This window comes from Mobula birostris, chromosome 10, assembly GCF_030028105.1.
Source record: "Mobula birostris isolate sMobBir1 chromosome 10, sMobBir1.hap1, whole genome shotgun sequence".
Classification (NCBI taxonomy): domain Eukaryota; kingdom Metazoa; phylum Chordata; class Chondrichthyes; order Myliobatiformes; family Myliobatidae; genus Mobula; species Mobula birostris.
Window position 1 is genome coordinate 38,614,545 of NC_092379.1, and position 25,036 is coordinate 38,639,580.

The following is a 25,036-nucleotide window of genomic DNA, read 5'->3' on the forward strand; positions in this document are numbered from 1 at the left end:
GACTGACGGGAAGCAAAGAGTTGCAAATGAAAGGGGCCTTTTCTGGTTGACTGCAGGTGACCATTAGTGTTCCACAGGGGTTGGTATTGTGACCGTTTCTTTTCAAGCAGATGTCAATGATCTGGACAACGGAATTGATGGCTTGGTGGTCACATTTGTGGATGATACCAAGATAGGTGGAGGGGCAGAGAGTCTGTAGAAGGACTTGATAGATTGGGAGAATAGCAAGGCAGTGGCAGTTGGAATATACTGCACTGACTGAAAGTGTTTCTGGTAGGTAGGATTCCTCAGCCTTGGGCGGCAGCCCGCTTAGGAGAGGGAAAACCCTGATTTTAAACCTCCACTGCCTTGCAGTCATGCCCACCCATGGGAAAGGCTTTGGGGGTAAACCCCTAAGGCAGTTTGATGTTGTTTACAGCTTCACTCTGGCAACCTCTGCGATGACACTGGTGCCGAGCTGTATTGGCGCTTGCCCTTCCCTTCGACAACATGAGTGATGTGGAGAGGGGGAGCCTGCTGCATGGGAAGAGCCGGTCCTTCAAACCTTCCTGCCCAGTAGAGGACACAGTCCACCAGAGGCACAAACCCATCATCCCCGGGATCGAAGGGTGCCTACTACCAGAAACGTATGGCCATGCACTTTGGTAGAAGGAGTAAAGACGTGTACTATTTTCCAAATGGGCAGAAAATTCAGAAATCAGACGTGCAAAGGAAATTGGGAGACCTCGTGCAGGGTTCCCTAAACGTTATCTTGCAGGCTGAGTTGGTGGTACGGAAAGAAAATGGAATGTTGGCATTCATTTTGAGAGGACTAGAAAAGATATAAGGGTAATGCTGAAGCTTTATAAGGCATTGGTCAGAACGCAGTTGGGGGTATAGTGAGCAGCTTTGGGCCCTTTATCTAAGATGTGCTGATATTAGAGAGGGTTCACGAGTATGATCCTGGGAATGAAACATACAGGAGGAGTGCTTGACGGCTCCGGCTCTGTCCTCGATGGAGTTCAGACGGGAAGGAAGAGGGGTGAATCTCATTGAAACTTATGGAATATTAAGAGGCCTAGAACAGAGAGGAGGTTTCCTGTGACCAGAGGGCACAGCCTCAGAATAGAGGGACGTCCATTTAGAACAGAGCTGAGAGGAAATTTCTTCAGGAAAGGGCGGTGGATCTGTGGAATCCATCAACGCTGAAGGCTGTGGAGGACGAGTCATTGGGTATACCTAACGTGGAGGGTGACAGGTTCTTGATTAGTCAGGGTGTTAAAGGTTACGGGGGAGAAGGCAGGAGAATGGGGCCGAGAGGGTAATAAGCCAGCCATGATGGAATGGCTAAGCAGACACGATGGGCTGAGTGGCCTAATTCTGTTCCTGAGTCTTAATTTATTGTCCGTTCACTCTCCCTGAGTGCAGGCGAGCTCCTCGGGAGGGCCATGGGAGGAAACAACGGTCATTTTGTGAAAAGCTGCATTTCACAAAAGAAAAACACTTGAATTTCTGCGTTTGAGAAATCTTTCTGCACCTTTGGCATAAATAGATGCAAGATACTAATTACTATTAAATTATCCAACAGTTCAAATCATGATTCGGCAGGCTTTTTTCTTGATTTCATTTCAAACTAACAAATAATTCAAGGCTTGAATTAACAGCTGCCAATTTGAAGATGTACACTTTGAATCTGTCAGCTGTGCCTGGAAAATCGAGGCATTTCTGACATTTGGGGAATCTTTTCGGGTGTAGCACATGAAGGGAATCAAGTCTGCAGACATTGGAAATCCAGAGCAATTCACCCAAAACGCTGGAGGAACTCAGCAGCTCAGGCAGCATCTATGGGAATGAGTAAACAGTCGGTGTTTCAGGCCGAGGCCTTTTATCGGGACTGTAAAGGGAGGCAGAAGATGCTAGGATATAAAGGTGAGGAGAGGGGAAGGAGGCCAGCTGGAAGGTGTTAGGTGAAGACAGGTGGGTGGGAAAGGTCAATGGCTGGAGAAGAAAGAATCTGAGAGAGGAGAGGAGAAGAGAGTGGACCACAGGAGAGATGGAAGGAGGTGGGGACCCAGGGAGAAGTAATAGACAGGTGAGAAGTAAAAGCTCAGAGTGGGGAATTGAGGAAAGAGAGGAGAGGGGAGAGATTTTTTTTACATTTTTAAAAATAATCTTAATTCTGTAAAAATAATGAAAGAATGCAAATTTCCATATAAATTAAAAAATCCAGAATTTGCACATGCAACAGTTTTGTTTAAGTTCACGCCAAAATAAACAAGGAACTTGATGGATGGAGAAATAACAGCTCCATCACACCATTAACCGATTCATCTTTAATCCAATATGCACTCAGATTACAAACCAGCTCACATCACTGCTTCTAAAGAACGCACTGCACATTTGCTCTTATCTGAAGCTCTCAAACTAAAAGAACAGTTCGAGAGACTCCGGTGGAAGAAACAGTTGTTATTCCATTCATGATTCATAAAAGCATAAGAAATCGGAGCAGGAGTAGGCCATCCGGCCCATCAAGCCTGCCCCGCCATTCAGTAAGATCATGGCTGACCTGTCCATAAACTCAGCTTCATCTACCTGCCTTTTCCCCATAACCCTTAATTCCCCTACTATCTATCCTCTCCAGCCCTTTACCTTTCCCACCCATCACCTGCCTTCAACTCCCCTCCCCTACACACCAACCTTTCCCATCACCTGGTCTACCTATCACCTACCAGCTTGTACTCCCCCCATCCTCCCAACCTTCTTATTCTGGCGCCTTCCCCCTTCCTTTCCAGTCCTGACGAAGGGTGTCAGCCCAAGGGTTCATTCCCCTCCATAGATGCTGCCTGACCTGCTGAGTTCCTCCAGCATTGTGTGTGTGTGTATGTGTGTGTGCACGCGTGTGGCTGTGGATTGCCAGCATCTGCAGAATCTGTGATTATAACACTTTAGAATGCTGGACATCACCGCACAGCTTCAAGCAAACGGCAGTTACAATGTTTGTCAACAGGAAAGAAAGCAGATGAACATGGGCCAACTGCTGTCCCCTTCCAGGAATCGATATCAGTGAGAGTAAAAGCCTAGACACATCAGTCTGTGTTGCAACACGTCCCATTCTGGCACACTTATCCAGATACCTGTATCTTGTGGTGGAGCATGGACTGCTCGTCACCTTCAGCAGATGTACAAGTTCCAGAGACGACAACCAACTTTTTGATCGCCTGATGAACAATAAGCGACCTTTCCTCAGCACTCTGGACTTGACAACAGCTTCCAAACAGCACACAGAAGAAAGCTCTCCATTGGTGTTTGCCTGATTTCGGTAGGCTAATCAAATATTATCCACGATGGCCACCAGTCACGCAAGGGGTATGTTAAAGTTTGTACTTCATGATAAAATTACCTTATCTTTGAGCTGAGCCAAGACCAGGGGAAGCAGGTGCTCAACAGTGCTGTCCTTGCCCAGGATGGTGGACAAGCCCATAATAACAGAGGCCAGAGCTGACTTCACGTGTTGATTGGTGTCAGACACAAGTTCCTGGAAAAGAAACACAAAAAATGATCAAATGAAAACCCAGACAGGTATCTCAGTCAACACGCACAAAATGCTAGAGGAACTCAGCAGGCCAGGCAGCACCTACAGAAGCGTCGACTGTACTGTTCCCCATAGAAGCTGCCTGGCCTGCTGAGTCCCTTCAGCATTTTGTGTGTGTTGCTCGGATTTCCAGCATCTGCAGATTTTCTCTTGTTTGTCATTAGATATCTCACTCATGATGCCATCCTGCTCCACGTTCTTATGATCCACCTGGTCAGTCACGGATCATTCTTAAATAATTTCTTTTACAGTTTGATATTCTAGTTTATATAAATCATGGAACAGAACCGGCCCTATAACCCACAATGTTATACTTAAATTCCTAATCAAGTGGGCAATCTAATCTACACGATGTCCATATTCTTCCGTTTTCCTCACATTCGTGTGCTTATCTAAACGTCATTAAAAGTCCCCGATATATCTGCCTCTCCCATCACTCCAGGCAGCCAACACCATGTTAAAAAACCAGCAACACACACAAGATGCTGGAGGAACTCAGCAGGCCAGGCAGCACCCATGGAGAAAAGGACAGTCGGCATTTCAGTCCAAAACCCTTCGGCAGGACTCAGCCCTTTGGGAGAGGGGGAGGGAGCAGGAGAGGGGGATGGGGAGGGAGTGGGAGAGAGGGATGGGACAGGAGAGGAGAATGGGACAGGAGAGGGGGCAAGATGTGACTCGTGCTTGGACACTGAGCTTTTCCAGTTACAAGCAGTTCACACTGATAAATGGTGCCTGAATCGTCGTTTCAGACCCACCCAAAATACTGAGGGACTTTTTCCTGAAGTGAATGAGATGAGTTGCTACATTAATTTTAGATAGACTGTATAACCAGCCAAGAATTTGAGAAGGTATATTACCTTAACATACGGCAAGATGTGACATATTATGACAGTCTCCCTGCAATCTACTGGCAAGTTTTCACAGAAATCTGCAAGATAGAGTACTGCATGTTAGAGAGTTATTCTCAAACAAAACAATGGAGTCAGAGAAAAGTACAGCACAGAAATAGGCCCTTCAGCCCATCTATTCTGTGCCGATCCATTTAAATTGCCTACTCCCATCAACCTGCATCTGGACCATAGCCCTCAATACCACTACCATCTGCGTACCCATCCGAACTTCTCTTAAACGTTGAAATCGAGCTTGCACGCACCACTTGCGCTGGCAGCTCGTTCCACACTCTCACCACAATGATAAATCAATAAAGTTTAACAGATTAAGCAATTGCTGAAAAGCATCTGCCTTAATATTTGTATCTTCTCACAAGATAGTGGCAAGAGAAAACATACATTCTGAAGCACTATTTAAGTCGCACAAGGAAAAGCAAGGCCAGCACCTACAGTGTAAACATCAAGAGTCAGCACAGGTTCAATTTTGGTACATCTGTACATTTTCCCTGGAGTAAACCCCGAGGGAAAAATCCGGAGCCGGATTCTCCGAGGCAATCCTACGTTGAGTTCAACGCTGACTGGCAACTCCTGCGATGCCACTGGTACCAAACTGTATCGGTCTCTGCCGATCCTTTGGACTCATCAGATGTGTGGAGAGGGGGAGCCTGCTACATGGGCAACAGCTTACTCTCCATATCATACTGCCCTGGCTTACGTATCACGTAGACAGCTGCACGTAACATCCATGGTGGACCCTGACCAACGGAGGGCCTCGGGTTAGGCAGTCAGTGGTACAAACGTAAAGAACAGCATTCACTCTTTTTCACAATCTCACAACCTTTCAAGACTCTGCACAAGCAATGAAGTGCAATTTGTAAGGAGCAGCCACCATCGAAACATGAAGTCAAGTGGCACACAATTCCTTTCCATTTGCTGTCATCCAGTTCTAGGATCAGATCAGGATGCCAAAGGGGAGGCATGCTGGCATGCTGTTCTCACTTGGAGAAGTGTCACCTGGATATGTGGTACCACATTAAATAGAGTCATAGAAAAGCACAGCGCAGAAAAGGCCCTTTGGCCCCTCTCGTCCATTCTGAACAATTCAAACTATCTACTCCCATCTGCCTACACCAGGTCCATAACACCACCACCACCCCCATATCCCTACTATCCATGTACCTATTCAAACTTCTCTTAAATATTGAAATCAAAACTGCATGGGCCACTTGTGCTGGCAGCTCGTTCCACTCTCATGACCCTCTGTGTGAAGAAGTTTCCCCTCATGTTCCCCTTAAATTTGTCACCTTTCACTCTTAACCCATGACCTCTGGTTGTAGTCCAACCCAACCACAGTGGAAAAAACCTGCTTGCATTTATCCCATCCATACCCCCCCATAATATTGTACCTCCATCAAATCTCTTCTCATCTTCTGCATTCTGAAGAATACAGTCCTAACCTATTCAATCTTTCCTTCTTAGTCAGGTCCTCCAGACCAGGCAACATCCTTATAAATTTTCTCTGCATTCTTTCAACCTTGTTTACATCTTTCACAGGAGTTCAAAGTTCAGGGGTGTCCAGGGAAGGGGTCGCACCTCTGGTGAAGGGGCTTGTCGTGTCCATTCCGGGGCAGCTCACTCACCTTCGCTCCCCACCGGACACTCATCTCTCCCCTGTGGCTGCAAGCAGCCATTTGCACGTGACAGCAGTCTCATACTCCGGTGAGATTGGGACAAGCCAGTCCTAGCACGCAAAGTCAGCCTCAGCGGACTGGGCGGGTGCGATCTACAGTAAAGCCCAACGGCCAGGAAGGTGGCTCTGCATCGCTCTGTGGAGAGCGAGGGGCATGAAAAGACACAGAAAGCGTCCTGGTCATCCACTGCAAACAAGAAGACCCCTGTTTCTTCTGGCACGTGTTCATACCACTGGACCCGGACTTCTGAGGCCAAGAGAGTGGAACTGCCACAGTGCAAAGGCTTTTCCATTTTAAAAACTCTCCCGCACAGGTTTCCTGTCATCGTCGGACAAAATGTGCAACCACCATGCGTACTATACACAACCTTGACATTTGTCTCCTTACAGGCAGCCACAAAGCAAAGGAACCCAACAGAACCCATTAAAGACAGAAAACCATCAATCACACAATGCGCAGGAAAAAAAGACAAATTGTGCAGACAAGAAAAGTAAGCAAATAATGTTCAGGACTGCACTGCAAAATGCCAGGTTGTACAGCTGGATCAAAGGCCTCGTCTCCACTAGGAAAGTTACAGGCACAGATTGCAGTGTCATTGCCCAGAACAAGAGTCTATTAATGAAGTAATTGATAGTTGTTTCTGCTGCCAGAAAGTTGTCACTGTGCTTCACCAACAACATCTTAAACCGGATGGAAAAGACAAGAATGAGAATTCCCAACCAACCTTTAACTTTGTTGGCCCCAGCTGCTCGCACTTCAGCCTCACAATCTTTCAACAGGTTTTGGAAAGCAGGAACCAGATCATTTTCCACAATTTCAGGACCCACGGTTTTCTGAAGCTTTAAAGGCAAGAGAAACCAAATGAGTAACAAAGATAGAGCGGGTTTCAATAGCAGCAATCTGTGCATTAACACGTGAACAGAGGAATCACAAAGACAACACCATCTTTCTTTTCCACACTGGTCTCGCTGCTGCCATCAGGTAGAAGGTGCAGGAGCCTCAGGACCCTCACCACCAGGTTCAAGAACAGTCACTATCCCTCAATCATCAGGTAGAAGGTACAGGAGCCTCAGGACCCACACCTCCAAGCTCGAGAACAGCTATTACCCCTCAACTATCAGGTAGAAGCTGCAGGAGCCTCAGGACCCACACCACCAGGTTCAAGAACAGTTATTACCCCTCAACCATAAGGATCTTGAACTACAGGGGATCAGTACACTTAATCAATTGAGATGTTCCCACGAGCAATGATCTTACTTTAATTACTCTTTATCTTGTTATTTCATACTCTTGTTATTTATTGCTATTTATTTATATTTGCATTTGTACTTTATCTTTTATTGATCCTGTTTACAGTTACTATTCTATAGAAATTGCTGAGTATGCCCACAGGAAAATGAATCTCAGGGTTTTATGTGGTGACATGTATGTACTCTGAAAATATGAACTTCAAAATTAAAAATCTGAACTATACTTTAGCTACAGACTTCATTGCAAGATTAGTTTATACGTGATCTTGAGCATAGAAAGTGCCTTTTGTGATGGTCTGTCATTAGCAATGATAGCAGAACTTTATAAATACAATAAACTCTGTATCGTTCTAATGCAATTGTTTTCCAATAATGGGTTGGTGCCAATTTCACAAGTGCTCTGGCAACCTTTATCTTGTTCTGGCATATTTCCCCTTCCTTTCCAGTCCTGATGAAAGGTCTTGGCCCAAAACGTCAACTGTTTATTCACTTCCATAGATGCAGCCTGACCTGCTGAGTTCTTCCAGCATTTTTGTGTGTGTTACCTTATATGGAGCTTATTTTTGAACACGGGTTAGTTATCGTATAAAGACAGACAATATAACGTCTTTGCCTGTTCCAAGGGTAACAATCCTAAGCTGACAAAATGGCTGTGTTTTCTGTGTCCTTTTGAACACTGGTCCATCTGTAATTTGCTTTAATTTTCGATCAGGTTTACAGTTTTGAATTATGTAATTTTATCATGGGTGGCAGGGTGGAAATACATCTCTACCAAGAGACATGTAAGGCGTTCCTTCCCTCCGCTAGCCTGCAGGTCACCCTTGGGCAAGGTGTAGCACCTGCTTAGCCAACCCCACCCCCCCAATCAGGGTCACGTGAAGCCATGGGGTAAGAGGAAAGAAACCCAGAGAAATGTTGCCATTGTGTTCAGATGTTTATCAATGAGTGGATACCCCATGCTCTGGTAAAGAAATAAATGAGTGGGGAGAAAAAGGGAATGGTCAGATAAATGGTGTCCATTTAGAAGCAGCATTCTTTAGTGTTACCCAGGTAAAACAGCTGTAATGATCTATCCTTGATAAAATATCCACAGATAAACCAGCTGCTTCAGTACAGATTTTACACTCATACAGAACAGAAAGATTTAATCTCAATGCTTTGGGGTGGGACCGGATTTTCCTGGCCTAAAGAGACGGAATTTTAAATTTTTAAAGAAAGGCAAAGTTGAGAAAATATTGTCGTTGATGGCTCTGAATCCGAAAGTATGGTACACAGACAACAACGTGAGCAATTGTAATCAGCTAATTTCTCAGGTCAAAAGAAACAACTAAATAATGTTATTTAATCATTAAATAATGCTTCTTAATTGTTAAATAATGTTAACCTGATTGTTAATGTTTGCAATTAACCTGTGTAGGCAATGTGCCTTTATTTTGAGGATTTGTATTACATTGTGGTGAGAAAAGCACGGAGATTTCAGTTGATCCGAGTGTTTTCCCAGGCTGGGAAAGCCTAAGACTAAAGGGCATAGATTTAATTGGAGACACAGAACGCAACAAGCTGTTCCGGCCCTTCAAACTGCACCGCCAGTAACCCACCAACTTGTGCAACAATCTACAATGACCCTTTAACCTACTAACCGGAATGCTTTTGGACTGTGCGAGGAAACCGGAGCAACAGGAGGAAGCCTGAGGCAACAAGGTTTTATACTGAGAACAAAGACCATCTGGTTCAAAAAACATAAACACACAGGAGATTCTGCAGATGCTGGAAACTTAACACAAAATACTGGAGGAACTCAGCAGGCCAGGCAGCATCTATGGAAATGAAATAAACAGTCGATGTTTCGGGCCAAGACTGCTCTTCAGGGCTATAAATCTGCCGATGACACAACTATTGTTGGCAGAATTTCAGATGGTGACAAGGAGCCGAAGAGGAGTGAGATAGATCAGCTGGTTGAGTGGTGTGGCAACAATCTGGCACTTTGTCAGTCAGACCAAGGAACTGATTGTGGACCACAGGAGGGTGAAGTTGAATCACCACCTCCCTACACCATACCTGGTTTGTGTGAAGTCAGCAGTGGGAAGGAACCAGCAAAGTTCAGTCCATCAAAATTTTAATTAAATTAATTAATTAATGCCCTACATCACAAAATTTACCACAATGACAGTAAAACCAATGATTGTGGACGTCAGGAAGGGGAAGTCAAGGGAACATACGTCAGTCCTAATCAAGGGGACTGTGGAAAGGGTGAGTAATTTCAAGTTCCTGAGTGTCAAAGTCTCTGAGGATCGTCCTGGCTTTTCAACCTTTCGGCTCATTTTTAAACAGAACTGAAGTTCCCCTTGACTTCCTCCAGTCGAAAGTGAAAAATATCAGTGTCATCAACCTGTGCACGTGCTGAATCCCCAGATCCCTGGCACTATGCCAACAAGTTTGTTCTAAACCCCTGTCACAGGATTATCCTTCAGATACACTGAAAAAGATCTGAGCTCAATTCAGACCAACTTTGTTCTATTTCAGATCCATGTTTAAAAACAGGCTAATTAAATGAATCTGGAAAGAAATCTCAGCACCTTTTGGCATGTCAGTCAATTATATTAAAAATACGCAGGTGCTTGATTTAATGATTTTTTAAAACTATATTAGAGGAACTAATCGTGTTTTCATGACTTTTGACAGAATCAGAAGGGATTCCAGCTGGAACAAAAAACTTAAAGACTAGCTTTAAAACATAAATGCACCATATCATCATACCAAAGAGATGCATTTTGTGCTTTAGCAATAACACGTACTTCAGAAAATTTGTCTGCCACCACATAGCGAACACGCCAGGATTCATCGTCCACTGCCTGCCGGAGGGTCGGCATCACCAACGTTGCCAGGTCTTCCTGGGGCAGCAGCTGGGCTATGCTCACACAAGCCTCAACTGCCAACAGCCTCACCGAATCCTGTGAAAAAGATGTTCAAACCGGGTTTGAGCTGGTTCTTCATTAAAAAACAAAATTAATTTCCTGAAGTTAACATTAGGAAGAACTAATCTCATCAAAAAAATCATAAAAATAAATACTGACAATATAACAATTGTTTCCCAGATGATATCCGTTCAGATCACCTAGAAAGTAGCAACAGGTTTCATTACTTTGCAATGTGTGCTGGAATCTTCCCAGGATACAAGTACTGGAATGGAAATTTGGAGTGTATCAACATGCAACCTTTGATGGAAGCATTCCTTGGATTAGTATATTAGCAAATGTCATGACAGTGCAAAAATTTATTGATAAATCAATTTTCTTTCTCCTGCTCTTGAAGCACCATTCTCTGCTGAGTGAATCTCCAAGCTAATCACCCAAGTGGTCACTTTTCACCGTAGGATGTAGGAGCTGAATTAGGCCATTTGGCACATCGAGTCTCCTCTGACATTTCATCATGGTTGATCCATTTCACCTTCAGCCCAATCTCCTGCCTTCTCCCCATATCTCTTCATCGAAACACGGAAATCTACAGCACTTTACAGGCTATCCAGCCCCAAAGTTGTGCAGACCAAGTAACCTACTCAAGAAACTGCCTAGAATTTCCCTACCGCATAGCCCTCTATTTTCCTAAGCTCCATGTACCTATCTAAGAGTCTCTTAAAAAACCCTGTATCCATCTCTACCACCTTTGTTGTCAGTGCATTCCACACACCCACCACTCTCTAGGTGAGAAACTTACCTCTGACGTCCCCCTTATACCTACTTTCAAGCACCTTAAAACTATGCCCCCTCATGTTAGCCATTTCAGCCCTGGGAAAAAGTCTCCGGCTATCCACACAATTAATACCTCTTATCATCTTACACGCTTCAACCAGGTCACTTCTCATGCCCTGACTAATCAAGAATCTATCAACCTCTCTGCCCTGAATATACCCAATGACTTCTCCTCTGTGACAATGAATTCCACAGATTCTCTGGATAAGGAAATCCTTCCTCATCTCCATTCTAAATGGACAAACCTCTGCTCTGAGATTGCTTCCTCTGGTCTTAGGCTGTCCCACCATAAAAAACATCCTCCCCATATGCACTCTAGAGGCCTTTTAGTATTTGACAGGTTACAATGAGATCCCTCCCCCTCATTCTTCTGAATTCAAATGAGTACAGGAACAGAGCCATCGAATGCTCCTTGAACGACAAGCCTTTCAATCCTGGACCTTTCAATCACTTTCGTGACCCTCCGTTGAACCCACTCCTGTCTTGGCAAACCCTTTGTTAGATAAGGGGCCCAAAACTACCTTCAATATTCCAAGTGAAGCCTTATAAAATGTGAACATTGCATCCTTGTTTTGATACGCTAGCCATCATTGGTGGGGTCTGAACCTGGAGCAAGTGTGAACATCTCCTTGGCTACAGATGTGAAGGTTTATTTCCAGGAGTCACTGGATAGTAACCAGAAGAGAAGCTTCCTCAACACCAAGGAGCACACGTCCAACCGTTAACCAGAAGCTAGGTGAGGGTCAAAGTGTCCATCCCAGCTCCCCTTCAGCGTACCATTTCTGTACGACTCTGGCTCCTTAGTACACGAGGATACTGCGGACTGCGTCAAGCCTTTTGCCCGGGATACTTGAGGTTGGAGGAATATGAAAGGACACACACTGATTAAACAGTTCGCTCTTCAGGCAAAAGCCTCAAGATAACCACCTTCTTGGAGGAGCATCTCCAGCTGGAGTACTGGAATGGTGTAATCATGCCAATAGATTGACAGGCACTGCTTCCATCTGCTGTGGACAAAGGAACTTTATAAAGCAGAGGCTCCCAACCTGGGGCCCCTCGGTTGATGGTAGGGGGTCGATGGCGTAAAAGAGGGTTGTGAACCCCGGTTACAAAGGTGAACAGATGGTGCAGACTACGACAACAGAAACTTTGCAAGCAGGAAGTGGCATTAACAAGGCGTAGCATATTGAGTACATGGACGTATTAACCGGATGCAACTCAGTTCTTTGCCACGGACACACCATCCGTACTAATCTTTCCCACCTCCAGCTCATCCATACAGTAAAATGCAAGCGGTAATGTTGGGGGGGGAGGTGTGAAATCATGCAATTGCTCCAGTGAGCGGAATGACAGACAGCCTGTTACCGGAATGAGCCAAGTGCTCTCCGTTATTTCACACACTGCCATGACGTGTGGGATACAGAGGCTCCTCAGTACAAGCAATTGATACACATGTGACATAAAGCCAAGGTGACAGCAGCAGCTTCAGCAAGATAAATCATGACAAGCCATGGGGAATAAGATCACCTTTCTTCACTATAATCCACGCTTCCTTCATCCACGTCACCTGCATTCCCACCCCACAAGCCTTTCCAGCGCATCAGTGTCTGTAGCCCCCACCATCCACAATAGACTCCTAGACTAATCTCAATCCTCCGCTATCTGCAAGAGGTCTCTGCCACTAATCACACCCCACTTTCCCCACCCCACCCTTCAGGGTTCCACGCCACTCATTCATCCTCGCCGCTCTCCCCGAAAGCAAGACAAGGTCTACAGTCGCCCATTTGCCTCTGTTCAGGGCTGCAAACAGTTCTTGCAGGCGAAGCGGTGCTTTCCTCTCGGGGCTATTCGCTGTATCTGGAGCTCCTGCCGTGGCCTCCTCGACATCGGAGGACCAACACAGATGGGGTTGGGGGGGCGGCTTCTTCAACGAGCACCTTCTCTGGTTCCGCTGCGACAGCCGGGGTATCCCAATGGCCACCCACTTCAATTCGACTTCCCGCTGCCACCCCAGTGTCTGCTCTACAACTACATACCTGCTCATCAGAAGCCAGGGAAGTGAAGAGGGGTATAATGTCACTTTTCAAAAACTCCAGCTCCACAACCTTTGCAAATTCACCCAACTTTGATGCTGCTGCCTGGCGGACCACTGGTGTGTCATCTGAGCACAAGCTGTGGAAAAGTCTGCAGAAAAAATAAAATTAAAGGTCACATAGGAGTAGTCGCCCATTGATGCAGAACTTAACAATTCGCAAGCAGAAATACAAGCACTAAAAATTGACATTTTTGCAATTAATGTTTCTAAATCAGAAGCTACTAAAATATTTTGCTAAACCCATCATCATTATGTGCTGTGTCATATGCTATGGGTGGTCACGGTCTTTCCATGACCCTGATTGTTCTCCGTAAAGTTTTCTACAGAAGTGGTTTGTCATTTCCGCCTTCTGGGCAGTGTGTGTCTGTACAAGGTGGGTGACCCCCAGCCCATTATCAATGCACTTCAGAAACTGTCTACCTGGCGTCAGGTGTCGCATAACCGGGACTTGTGATCTGCACCGGCTGCTCATCCACCACCTGACCCCATGGCTTCACCTGACCCTGATCGGGGCGGGGGCGGTCGGGAGGGGTCGATGGTATCGAAGCAGGAGCTACACCTTGCCCAAGGGTGGCCTGCAGACCAGCAGAAGGAAGCCTTACACCTCCTTTGGTAGAGACGCATCTCCACCACACCATCCAAAAATCCAATATTTGTGGTATTCAGATTTTATCCTGAGAAATACTTCAAGATAGCAACAGAATATAGAAATTTACTGCACATTACAGACCCTTCAGCCCACAATGTTGTGCTGACCACGTAACCTACTCTAGAAGCTGCCTAGAATTTCCCCACCATACAGCCCTGTCTTTTTCTGAAACAACTGACTGTATCTGAAAGTTTACACAAATGACACCACAAAAAATTTTAATTCAGGGAGTAAAGCGGCTGGAACTGAACCCCAGATGTGGGACTCCCGCACTTGGAGCAGAACAGAGCCATTGGTTGTGGACTGCAGGGGCACACAGTTACCAAAGCAACCTTCTCGTCCGACAAAACTCAAACACCTCCGAACAAGTGAAATCCTCTGCGCGCCAGATTAATCAAAATGGCCCTGAAGCAGAGCAACAGGCTTGACAAGACACGGCTCTCAAAAAGAGCACGCCTTTGTAAATGACAAGGCCACTTCAACCCCACAGCCGAGAGTAAGCGATGAGCACCACTCCACTATGATGCACCTCGGCTTTTGCTCCTTCCTCACTAAAAACACACAAAAAACCTTCAGTTTATGTCATTAAAAACAAAAATGCCACACTTTCTGTGCTATTTTGGGGCTGATTATTCTCTAAACTAGAAACTTCTACCCACTCAGTTAAAACAAGGTCCCGTCCACCATGGTGGTAGCATCTTATCGCCAATAAAACCAAATTATACCGAAATTGGGTGGCAGGAAGGAAATACGTCCCTGCCAAAGGAGGTGTAAGGCACTCCTTCCCTCCACTAGCCTGCAGGTCACCCTAGGGCAAGGTGTAGCACCCGCTTAGCCTCCCCGATCAGGACTACGTGAAGCCGTGGGAGCAGGTGGTGGACGGTTGTATGAGCAGCAGGTGCAGATCTCAACTCCTGACACTGACACCAGGCAGACAGTCTCGGAAGCGTATTGATAATGGGCTGGGGGTCACCCGTCTTGTAAAGACACACGCTGCCCAGAAAGAAGGCAATGGCAAACCACTTGTGTAGAAAACTTCGCCAAGAACAATCCTGTCCACGGAAAGACCCACGATCGCCCACACCATACGACACGGTACATAATGAGCGATACTACAGGATGTAGATTTTCTACAATAATACTGTAATATTCCTAGCCAACTTCAATCATGTTCATCTCCAGCATTCCAAGGGAGGAAAGTACTTACTGACGCAGCTCGGTCTTTACACAGCTGGATACCCGAGGGTAGCAGACACTGAAAAGGCTGCATGCCGAAGTCCTGGACGTGAACCAGTCACCACAAGTCAGGCGCTTGACCAGTGGCACAAAGTGGACTTCTAGGTCTGCAGGAGAGTGCTCGTGGGAGATGGCTCGCAGTGAATCGATGGCTTTATCTCGTACTACCGATTTTTCCACCGTTGCCAGGTTCTCCAAGGGAGGCTGATTAGTGGGAAAGAATTAAACTGAAACACATCTTCTTTTTACTCTACTTCTAAGAAACACAATATTTAGAAACAATCTTTAAGATAAATTCTTACATTGCTGAGAATTAGGAATTCTCATAAAGAAAATGAGACAGAGAAACATTTAAAGGCAGAAGAATATAGAGCCGTGCTGGAGGACAAAACACAAACTACCAAAAACTGTATAAATCAAAGGACATATTTTCTCAATCACAGAAATTCCCAAGGTTCCTAACCAGAAAACTCTGTACTAATATTAAATGGAAATTACACTGACACATTCCTAATTACCAGTAATTACTATTTCATCTTCAAATTAAGTACCAATAATTGTTCATCCTATGAGGTTTTAATATGCAAATAAACATGAAGCTGCCTGTCAGAATAATTTTGCCAAAGTTTGAGGGAAGTCCATGGTCATCCACTTTGTTAGAAGAAATAAAAGTGTAAACTACTTTCTAAATTGGGAGAAAATTCAAGAATCCGAGGTGCAAAGGGACTTGGGAGTCCTCGTGCAGCATTCACTAAAGGTTAACTTGCAGGCTGAGGAAGGCAAATGCAATGTTAGCAGTCATTTCGAGAGGACTAGAATATAAAAGCAGGGATGTAATGTTAAGGTTTTATAATGTATTGGTGAGGCATCATTTAGAGTATTATGAGGAGATTTGGGCCCCTCATCTAAGAAAGGAGGTGCTGACAGTGTGCAGAGTTTCAAGGAGATTCACAAAAATAATACTGGGAATGAAAGGCTTGTCACGTGAGGAGCCTTTGATGGCTCTGGGCCTGTACTCGCTGGAGTTCAGAAGAATGAGAAGAGACCTCATTGAAACCTATCAAATGTTGGAAGGTCTGAATAGAGTGGATGTGGAGAGGATGTTTCCTATGGCAGGGGAGTCTAAGGCTAGAGGGCACAGCCCCAGAATAGAGGGATATGCTTTTAGAATGAAAATGATGAGGAATTTCTTTAGCCAGAGGGTGGTGAATATGTGGAATTCTCTGCCACAGGTGGCTGTGGCGGACAAGTCATTGGGTATATTTAAGGCAGAGATTGATAGGTTCTTGATAGGTTCATGGCATCAAAGGTTACTGGGAGAAGACTGGGGAGTGGGGCAGAGGAGGGGAAAAAAGGATCAGCCATGATTGAAAGACAAATTGATAAGACTCTTGATTAATCGCAGCATGGAAGGATACAGGGAGAAGGCAGGAGATTGGGGCTGAGAGGGGAAAATGGATCGATGGGCCAAATAGCCTAACTCTGCACCTATATCTTATATAACTATTCAAACAACAACTGTGCCCACGTTTCAGTTTAGAATTGCAGGCATCACAGGGGCTCCGAGAAAACGTTTCTGAATTGCTATTTTCTATAATACAAAGCCACGCCATCTCAGCGTTCTTCAAGAAACACTGCTAAAAGTTTGTGATATTTTATATACAGCCCCCACCCACACATGAGCAAATTGGATTCCTTACGTAAATGCTTTAAGAATTCTCTGCCTGTACTCGCAGGTAATTTTACACAAAAAGAAAACATTTTTGAAAGGAGTATCAATACAAAAGAACGTACACACTCTATACGCAACATACTGACGCTGGAATGTCTAATTTGAAACCACTGCAATCAATAAAGTAAAACATGGAATAGTAAAGTACAGAAACAGGCCATTCGGCCCACAATGTTGTGCTGAACCAGCTAAAAAGAAAATCAAAAACCACCAAGAACTAATCCCTCCTACCTACACAATGTCCATCTCCCTCCATCTTTTTCATACCCATGCGCCTATCCAAAAGTCTCTGAAAAGTCTCTACCATCATACCAGTCAATGTATTCCAGGCATCCACCACTCTGATGGTAAAAAAAACTTACCCCTCACATCCCCCTTGAACCTACCTACCCACTCTCACCTTTAATGCATACCTCTGGTATTAGACATTTAAATCCTGGGAAACAGATACTCCTCTTTACTTAATCTATGCACATGCTCCTCATAATCTTACAAACCTCTAGCAGATCTCCCCTCGGCCTCCAGCGCTTCAGAGAAAACAACATAAGTTTATCCAGCTCTCATGATCACACGTCCTCTAAACCAGGCAACATTCTGGCGAACCTCTTCCGCATCGACCCCAAAGCCCCAACATCTTTCCTATAGTGGGACAATCAGAACTGCATGCAATACTCCAGACGTGGCCCACCCAGAGTCTGATAAAGTTGCAGCACTTCCTCTAAAGCAGGCAGCATCCTGGTTAAACCTCATTGATCGAGCTACTTTGGTGGTTTCATAAATTGATTTCATTGTTTAAATTCTGAATTGTCCTATGATGAACTGATCACTGAAAATCATTTCAATTTGATCTATGCCCTGTAATAGCCTGAGGCCCTCGTTATTTAATTTCAGAATCTTGTTCCCCATTACGGGTATTTAAAAACAATACAAGTATGTTATTTTAAATAAATATTTAATGCATAGGACCATTGCATCTGGGCATTAAAATCTGTGTTTTGTTTCCCCCAGTTGGGCTCATGTTGAACGTATATTTGGTCAATACAGAGCAGAGGTTTCAGTGTTCGGGGGACGGTATCAGTCCATGTATGTTTTCCAACAGGCTGCGTGGGTGAACCTGGATCAGGGGTAGAGTAACTACACTTCACTGTAGCAATTCTCAATGATACACCCCTCCAATATTTCAACCAGGTCCTGAAGAAGGGTCTCGGCCAGAAACATCGACCGCTTACTCTTTTCCACAGACGCTGCCTGAGCTGCTGAGTTCCTCCAGCGTTTTGTGAGAGTTGATTTGGATTTCCAGCATCTGCAGACTTTCTCGTGCCTACAAATGTGTTGGGGTGGCACAAAGCCTCATCTGCCTCAAAGATTTTATTGCAAACAATAAAAGCAGAGAGGGTTCTGTATGTGTCCGTTTACCCCTCATTCATGCAACCCATCATAACAAAGAAAGATTACAGGGCTATTGCCGGGTTTGGAGGACCTGAGTTATATGGAAAGATTGAATATGTTAGGACTTCTTTTTAACTTGGAACATAGAAGATTGCAAAGAGATATGACAGAAGGAGACAAGATTATGAGGGGTTTAGATAGGGTAAATGCAAGCAGTCATTGTCCACTGAGGTTGGATGAGACTGCAGCTAGAGGTCATGGGTTAAGGGTGAAAGGTGAAATGTTTAAGGGGAACATGTGCTGAACTTTTCTATGACTCATTATAAAGTCACTTACTTTATCATTGCCTGTGGTACCCTGCTGCTTTGAGAATCATCTTCTGGAAATTAACCTTTATTAAGACAGTAATACCACTTCAATGGCATTAACCGCGTGTCCGTCTTGTGCAGTGCTTTGTAAATGTACGACCGCTCTTACCAGCAAACAGTGAACATACTCCGGTCCGCCAACGAGCACCGTGAAGCTCCCTAGTTGCTCCGCTAATGCCAGCAGTGCCTCGTCTTCATCGAAAATGGTGTCTGCATCTAGACGAGAAATCAGTGGCAAGGTGACTCTGAGAGGCGATTGTTCAAACCGAAGCAGCCCAACCACACGCAGCTTTGTACCTACCAGTCAGAAGTGGGAGCAGCTCATTCCGGGTATGCTCTACCCCCAAGGCCAAGGCAATTGTGGACAGTTGCTTTATGTTGTTCAACCGTGACTGGGGAAAGGAAAGAAATGAAATTGATCAATGCCATCCAACCCTGAACAGAATTCTGGAAAAAAAAAGATATTACTGGCCACTCCACTGGGCACTGCACAACATTATTCTCGTCAGCACAAGTCCCGAGCCCAGTCATTAAATGGTTTCTCTTTCTACAGATGCCGAGCCTCTGCTTTGGTCATCCATTTCCATGAATACAGGACCATAATTCACTGAAAGTGGTACCATGGGTAGATATGGTCATGAAGAAAGCTTCTGGCACCTTGGGCTTCATAAATCAAGGTAAGTTTGGATGTTATGTTGAAATTCTATAAGACAGTAGTAAGACCTAATTTGGAGTGTCATGTGCACTTTCAGCTGCCCACCCACAGGAAAGATGTCAGTAAAGTTGAAAGAGTACAGAGAAGGTTTAGAAGGATGGTGCCAGGACTGGAGGACCTGAGTTATGAGGGAAGATTGAATAGGTTAGGCCCTTATTGCTTGGAACATAGAAGATTGAGAGGAGATTTGACAGAGGTATGAAGGATCTAGGGTAAATGCAAGCAGATTTTTGCCACTTAGGTTGGGTGGGACTACAACCAGAGGCCATGGTTTAAGAGTGAAAGGTGAGAGGTTTAAGGAGAACATGAGGGGGGAGTTTCTTCACTCAGAAGGTGGTGAGAGTGTGGAATGAGCTACATACTTTTCAAAAACTTGTGAACGTCAGAAGCAATATAGCAATGCAAAGGGCCTTAAGAATAAGTTGAGGGTGATATGAAGGATCTTCCAGCAATGGAACAGAAACAAAAAGAATAAAGCTAGATCAAGTCCTTTGAATAACCATATACTTAATTTCCTCAACAGTTTTCCAAATTAAACAATGAATATTGTGGATAGCAAATTGATTTTGGAGTAGTATATACAGACAACTTTCTTATTGCCCTAATCAAAGACTGGCAGGACAGTCAAGGTAAGAAGGTATAACAATAATCTTACCTCTAGTTTTTTACTGAGTCTGGCCTCCTGTGCCTTCAATCTCTCCTCCTGATACTTTTCATGCACTTCCTTCAATTTGTCTACACTAGATCTCTTGGCAGATGCTGTCCCTGTTAGGGATGCAATCAAATCAAAGTTATAATAGGTAGTAGCTTCCAATTCAACCAATTCTTTATCATTCAAAATATACACCTCAGCAGGGAGAACTCAACTAACAATTTTACTTAGTTTCTATTCATTTATCGCTACCTGAAGCTTAAGTTTCCAATTAAAATCTATCTGATTCAACGCAGTAATAGCTGCCAGAATTAATTGGAAACTCTCACATACCATTTTGTTTTGTTTATCACACATGTACTGAGAGCCCCAGTCTTAGAACACATACCGACTAACACATGTAGGGTTCTTGGTAATGTTAACTGCTAAGGCTAATGAAATGGCGTCTCTGTAATGCTAACTGCTGATGTAATAGTTTCTCTGTAGCTGCGATATTTGGGTTTTAACTACAGATAACAGGGAACTAACCAAATGAGAGACACATTATTCTATCTTGTTTGTCTGGGAACCGAGCTTTTGTGGTTTTTCGGTCGAGGCGAGTGAGGAGGTAGAACGAGTGCGGGGAGTGCTCGGTGATCACCGGACGGAGTCTACGGGAATTCGAGGGTCCAGCGGTTGGCAACGTTTCGGCGGAGGTCATTGAGGAGGAACACCGGAGGCGTGAGCTCCAAAGATTTTTGTGCACAAACTGTTAACTTTAACAAGAGTGGCGTCTTTGTCTTTTATATTTGGTTTCTCTACTAACCACACAACAAAATAAGGGTTATAAAGGCCATGTGTCAGTTTGCCATCACCGTGAAGGCCGAGGAAAAGGAAAGGGCGGATTGAGCAGTGGATCATTTGGGGGCTTCTGATGATGCCCTACCTCCAGTTTACTGTAACCTGACTGTTCTGAAGAGCAAGCAGCTGCCGGAATTGAGTTCTGGAGGAGTGGCAGCTGCTCAGTGAGGTGATCCGGGCACTGGCACTATCTGGTATGTATTTGGAAAGGGGGATATGGCGCAGGCGGAGAAGACAAAACCAGCTTCAGTACCTCCATTACTGAGAGAATAGCCTCGTTTGAAGTTAAAGAACCAAATTTTATACCGGCCATGTCAGCCCCGGACCGACCTCGGCGTTGCCAGCTGGTTCTGCCTGAGAAGTATCGGAGCATTGCGTTGAGTTCACTTCATGATGATCCTGGACATTTGGGGGTGGACAAGACCTATGGTTTTTCTGGCCCTGAATGAAGTTGGAGGTTGAAGAGGACTGCAAGTCGTGCATTCGCTGCATACGCTGGAAGACACTGCCTGTGCAGGCAGCTCCTCTGTCATACCTGCAGAGTGCAGGGCTCCTGGACCTGGTGTGTATGGATTTCCTGTCTATAGAACCCGATGCCAGCAACACGGACAGTGTCTTAGTCATCACGGACCACTACACTGGATATGCTCAGGCTTTTCCTATCAAGGACCAGAAGGCGACTACGGTGGCAAAAGTGTTATGGGAGAAGTATTTCATGCATTATGGCCTTCCCCAGGCAGATACATAGCGACCAGGGATGGGACTTCGAGAGTAGACTCATCTACGAGTTACTGGGCATGCTGGGAGTTGAGAAATTGAGGACCATGCCCTATCACCTGCAGGGCAATCCCCAGCCTGAGAGGTTTAAGCTTGGGACCCTGGAGATCAGCAAGGAGAGCAGGTGGAGTTAACATATCGGGCATCTGGTTCACTGTACCCGAAATGAAGCTACTGCGTGCACGCCATATGCAGGAAGCCAAGGCGTTACTAGTGAAGGCTTGAAACATGGATTGTCCCATATAACTGCTGAAAAGGCATGTTTAATTGGGGCCCATGCAACTGTCCGAGGCTTCACCTTTAGTTTGGAGAAAGTGGGAGAAACCTAAGTCAAACTTGAGAGTAAGAACTAGTTCTACCAGGTGAGGAAAGATGGTGATGAAGGGGAACTGATGAGGTCTGTTGTCTAGAAAGAAGCAGAACATTAAGGACTTCCTGGAAGGGGATGAAAACGTGTAAACACTAAACCCATAGTGAAAATAAAGTGATCTGGGCCAAGTAACTGAAAGTGATTGAAGTGATGGAGAGATTGCAGACCAGATAATGTTCTAAGTGTCGGTTGCCAGAAAAACATTGGCAAGAACTGGAGGAAGAACACTTCCTACTTCTTTTTAAAATTAGGATAACATTATCTGTTACATTGATAAAACCAGACAGGTTTCCGGTTACCATTGCATCTCTATTGGTAGAGTAATCCTTCAATACCGTACCATATGAATAGCCTGGATTGTGGGAGCCCAGGTCGGTCTTACAAGAGATAATGTTAAGCCTGGAAAATTGTAGCTATGGAGGAAAGATTGGATAAGCTTGGGTTGTTTTCTAGTCTTGAGATGTATAAAATTGGGAGGATCAAATGGCAGAAATGAGAAGGGCTTATTTCCTGAACAGGGGGATTAAAAAAAAACTGAGGTCCATCGTAACTGCTAGTAGTATTAAAAGTATTTTCACTCAGAGGATGGTAGAGGGATCTGAAATACTTCCCCTCATATTTAAAAAGTAAATGAATATCTGAAGCGCTGTGATCAACTGGGCTACAGAGCCTGAGGTAGGACGTGGAATTAGAATGGGTAGCTCTTTTCTTGACCATCACAGATGCAATTCCCAACATATTTATTTTTATGGTTCTATGAGCTTGGCTTAGGAAATAGGCAGGTAGGTTTTATTTTTAGAAACACAATTTAGTTGTTCAACTAATTTTTAAAAGTGTTTATACTTGGAAACTTTCAACTTAAAAAACTTTCTTTTATCAAGTGTTTTTGGAATGTGTCATCTCAGGTGTTTACAGAGAGAACATTTTGAGATGCAGACGTACCCTTTTTAACAAAGCAACTCAATGACACATTAGATCCTTCACCCTCAGGAAGCGATTTCCAGCTCTTTTCAGATTCAGCCCTGAGAACAAAAAGCAGAAAACTAATTTTGAGCTTAAGAGCTTGGCAGATAAATATCATATTGTCTTTGGAATTTTGCAGTGACGAAGGATCGCTGATCGACATTGCAGACTGCTTTTCTTTTCACAAATTCTGCCTGATTCCGTGCGTGTTACAGCAAGCTACTCACAACATTTCTGAGCCAAATCCCACAGACTCAGGAGCACAGCAAATTTCACAGATTATCATTAAACTGCAGAATAGAATGAATTATGTCACTGGATGGAACAATCAGCTCTTGAAAGAAAACCTGCTAGAAATTTAGTAAACTTTTTGAAAACAGAAATCAAAAAATCACAGGTGCTGGAAATGTAAAGAGAATGACAAAATATTCAGCAGGTGAAGCAGTGTCTAAAAAGAGAGAAACAAAATTACTGAAATAATATTTCAAAAGTCACTGTCATTGTTTCATGCTCCACCTCCTCAGTAGAAAATACTGTACTACTCTTTAAAGAAGTCTGCTAAATAAATGAACAACAGTCACGTGCAACCTAATTTAAAAATAAGTACTTTCAATAGGGGAGAAGGCATCCCATTATGTTTAACTTATAAAACAGTGACACTACCAATATTCTGAGAAGTCCTTTTCCAACTAAGGCTGTATTGCCCAGTGACATTACCTTTGTAGAGAAAGTGGTTCAGCCTTGGGCTTCTCAGCAGCAATGGAGGAAGGGGTTTTGATTTGTGGTTTGGTGGAACTGGACACTTTGCTTAGTTTTGCTGGAGTCCTTTTAATCGATTCATCACAGGACTGGTAATACAAGAGAAAGAAAACGGTGAAATGTTCAAAGGTTCATTTTATTGTCAAAGTATGCACGTACAACTCTGATACTTGTCTTCTCCAGATAGTCCTGAAATACAGAAAGACCATGAGAGTTGATGAAAGAAAAGACACCAACTCTCCCCACCATCAGTACGACAAAGATAAGAAACAATAACAATCCCCGACCCCCTCGCCTGCAAAACAGACCAGTCACAGTAACATCGAAACCCCCAACCCCACCTTACACACAAAATATTTACAGCTCACCCACCCACCAACCAGCCACAATTAACAAAACACCAAAACCTGAAGGAAAGCAATATGAAGTACAGTCCAAAATTCACATATGTCTCAGAATATTGGAAACAGCTTTCCATCGGCATACGAAGACAGTGGCTGCAAACTCAACAAATCAGCAAAAGCATTTTCAACTTAATCAATCCAATTTTAGTTGGTAAATTAATCAAGGCTGACAACTGAAAATATTCAGAGGATGGCAAATCAATTTGGCTAAATGCTGTAAAAAATAAATTGTAAAGACTGCAACAATGCAGATTTCCCCAAACTTTCAGAAAGCATTGCCTCCTGCTGCTTTAACATAGCAGATACAAAGCAGGAGAATAGCAGCAACTGGGGAAAGACAACCGAACGCACTATGGAATGCTGCATACTTTTCAAAGACTCTTGAAAGTCAGAAGCAATATAGCAATGCAAAGGGCCTTAAGAATGAGTTGAGGGTGATATAAAGGATTTTCCAGCAATGGAACAGAAACAAAAAGAATAAAGGTAGATCAAGTCCTTTGAATAATCATGTACTTAATTTCCTCAAACACCAGGAAATCTGCAGATGCTAGGATTTCAAGCAACACACATAAACATTCACCAGCAACTTTGATGTGTGTTACTGAATTTCCTCAACAATTTTCCAAATTAAAAAATGAATATTGTGGATAGCAAATTGATTTTGGGGTAGTATATACATACAACGTTCTTATTGCCCTAATCAAAGACTGGCAGGGCAGTCAAGGTGAGTACGACGACAATCTTACCCTTAGTTCGTTAATGAGACTGACCTCCTGTGCCTTCAATCTCTCCTTCCGAAGCTTCTTCCCTTTCTTCAATTTGTTTACAATAGGTTTATGTTTCCTCAGATCATCTTTAGGTGCATGAATCCTGCCCTCGATATCACTCTGCTCAGATGCTTTCTCTGTTCAGGATGCAATCAAATCAATGTTATAA

The 25,036-nt window shown here is 44.1% G+C and overlaps 1 protein-coding gene across 1 annotated transcript in view; it reads right to left on the reverse strand.

Annotated features, from left to right (window-relative positions):
• Positions 1 to 21,086, reverse strand: part of LOC140203601 (serine/threonine-protein phosphatase 2A 65 kDa regulatory subunit A beta isoform-like) — a 51,825-nt gene extending 30,739 nt beyond the window's left edge. The window contains exons 1-9 of the mRNA XM_072269648.1: positions 21,081 to 21,086; positions 18,922 to 19,012; positions 18,730 to 18,830; positions 15,103 to 15,335; positions 13,188 to 13,335; positions 10,198 to 10,353; positions 6,877 to 6,991; positions 4,429 to 4,499; positions 3,380 to 3,514 (exon numbers count right to left, since the gene is read on the reverse strand). Of these exons, the coding sequence (XP_072125749.1) occupies positions 3,380 to 3,514; positions 4,429 to 4,499; positions 6,877 to 6,991; positions 10,198 to 10,353; positions 13,188 to 13,335; positions 15,103 to 15,335; positions 18,730 to 18,830; positions 18,922 to 19,012; positions 21,081 to 21,086 (1,056 nt within the window). The remainder of the gene's footprint in view (positions 1 to 3,379; positions 3,515 to 4,428; positions 4,500 to 6,876; positions 6,992 to 10,197; positions 10,354 to 13,187; positions 13,336 to 15,102; positions 15,336 to 18,729; positions 18,831 to 18,921; positions 19,013 to 21,080) is intronic.
• Positions 21,087 to 25,036: the final 3,950 nt, after the last annotated feature.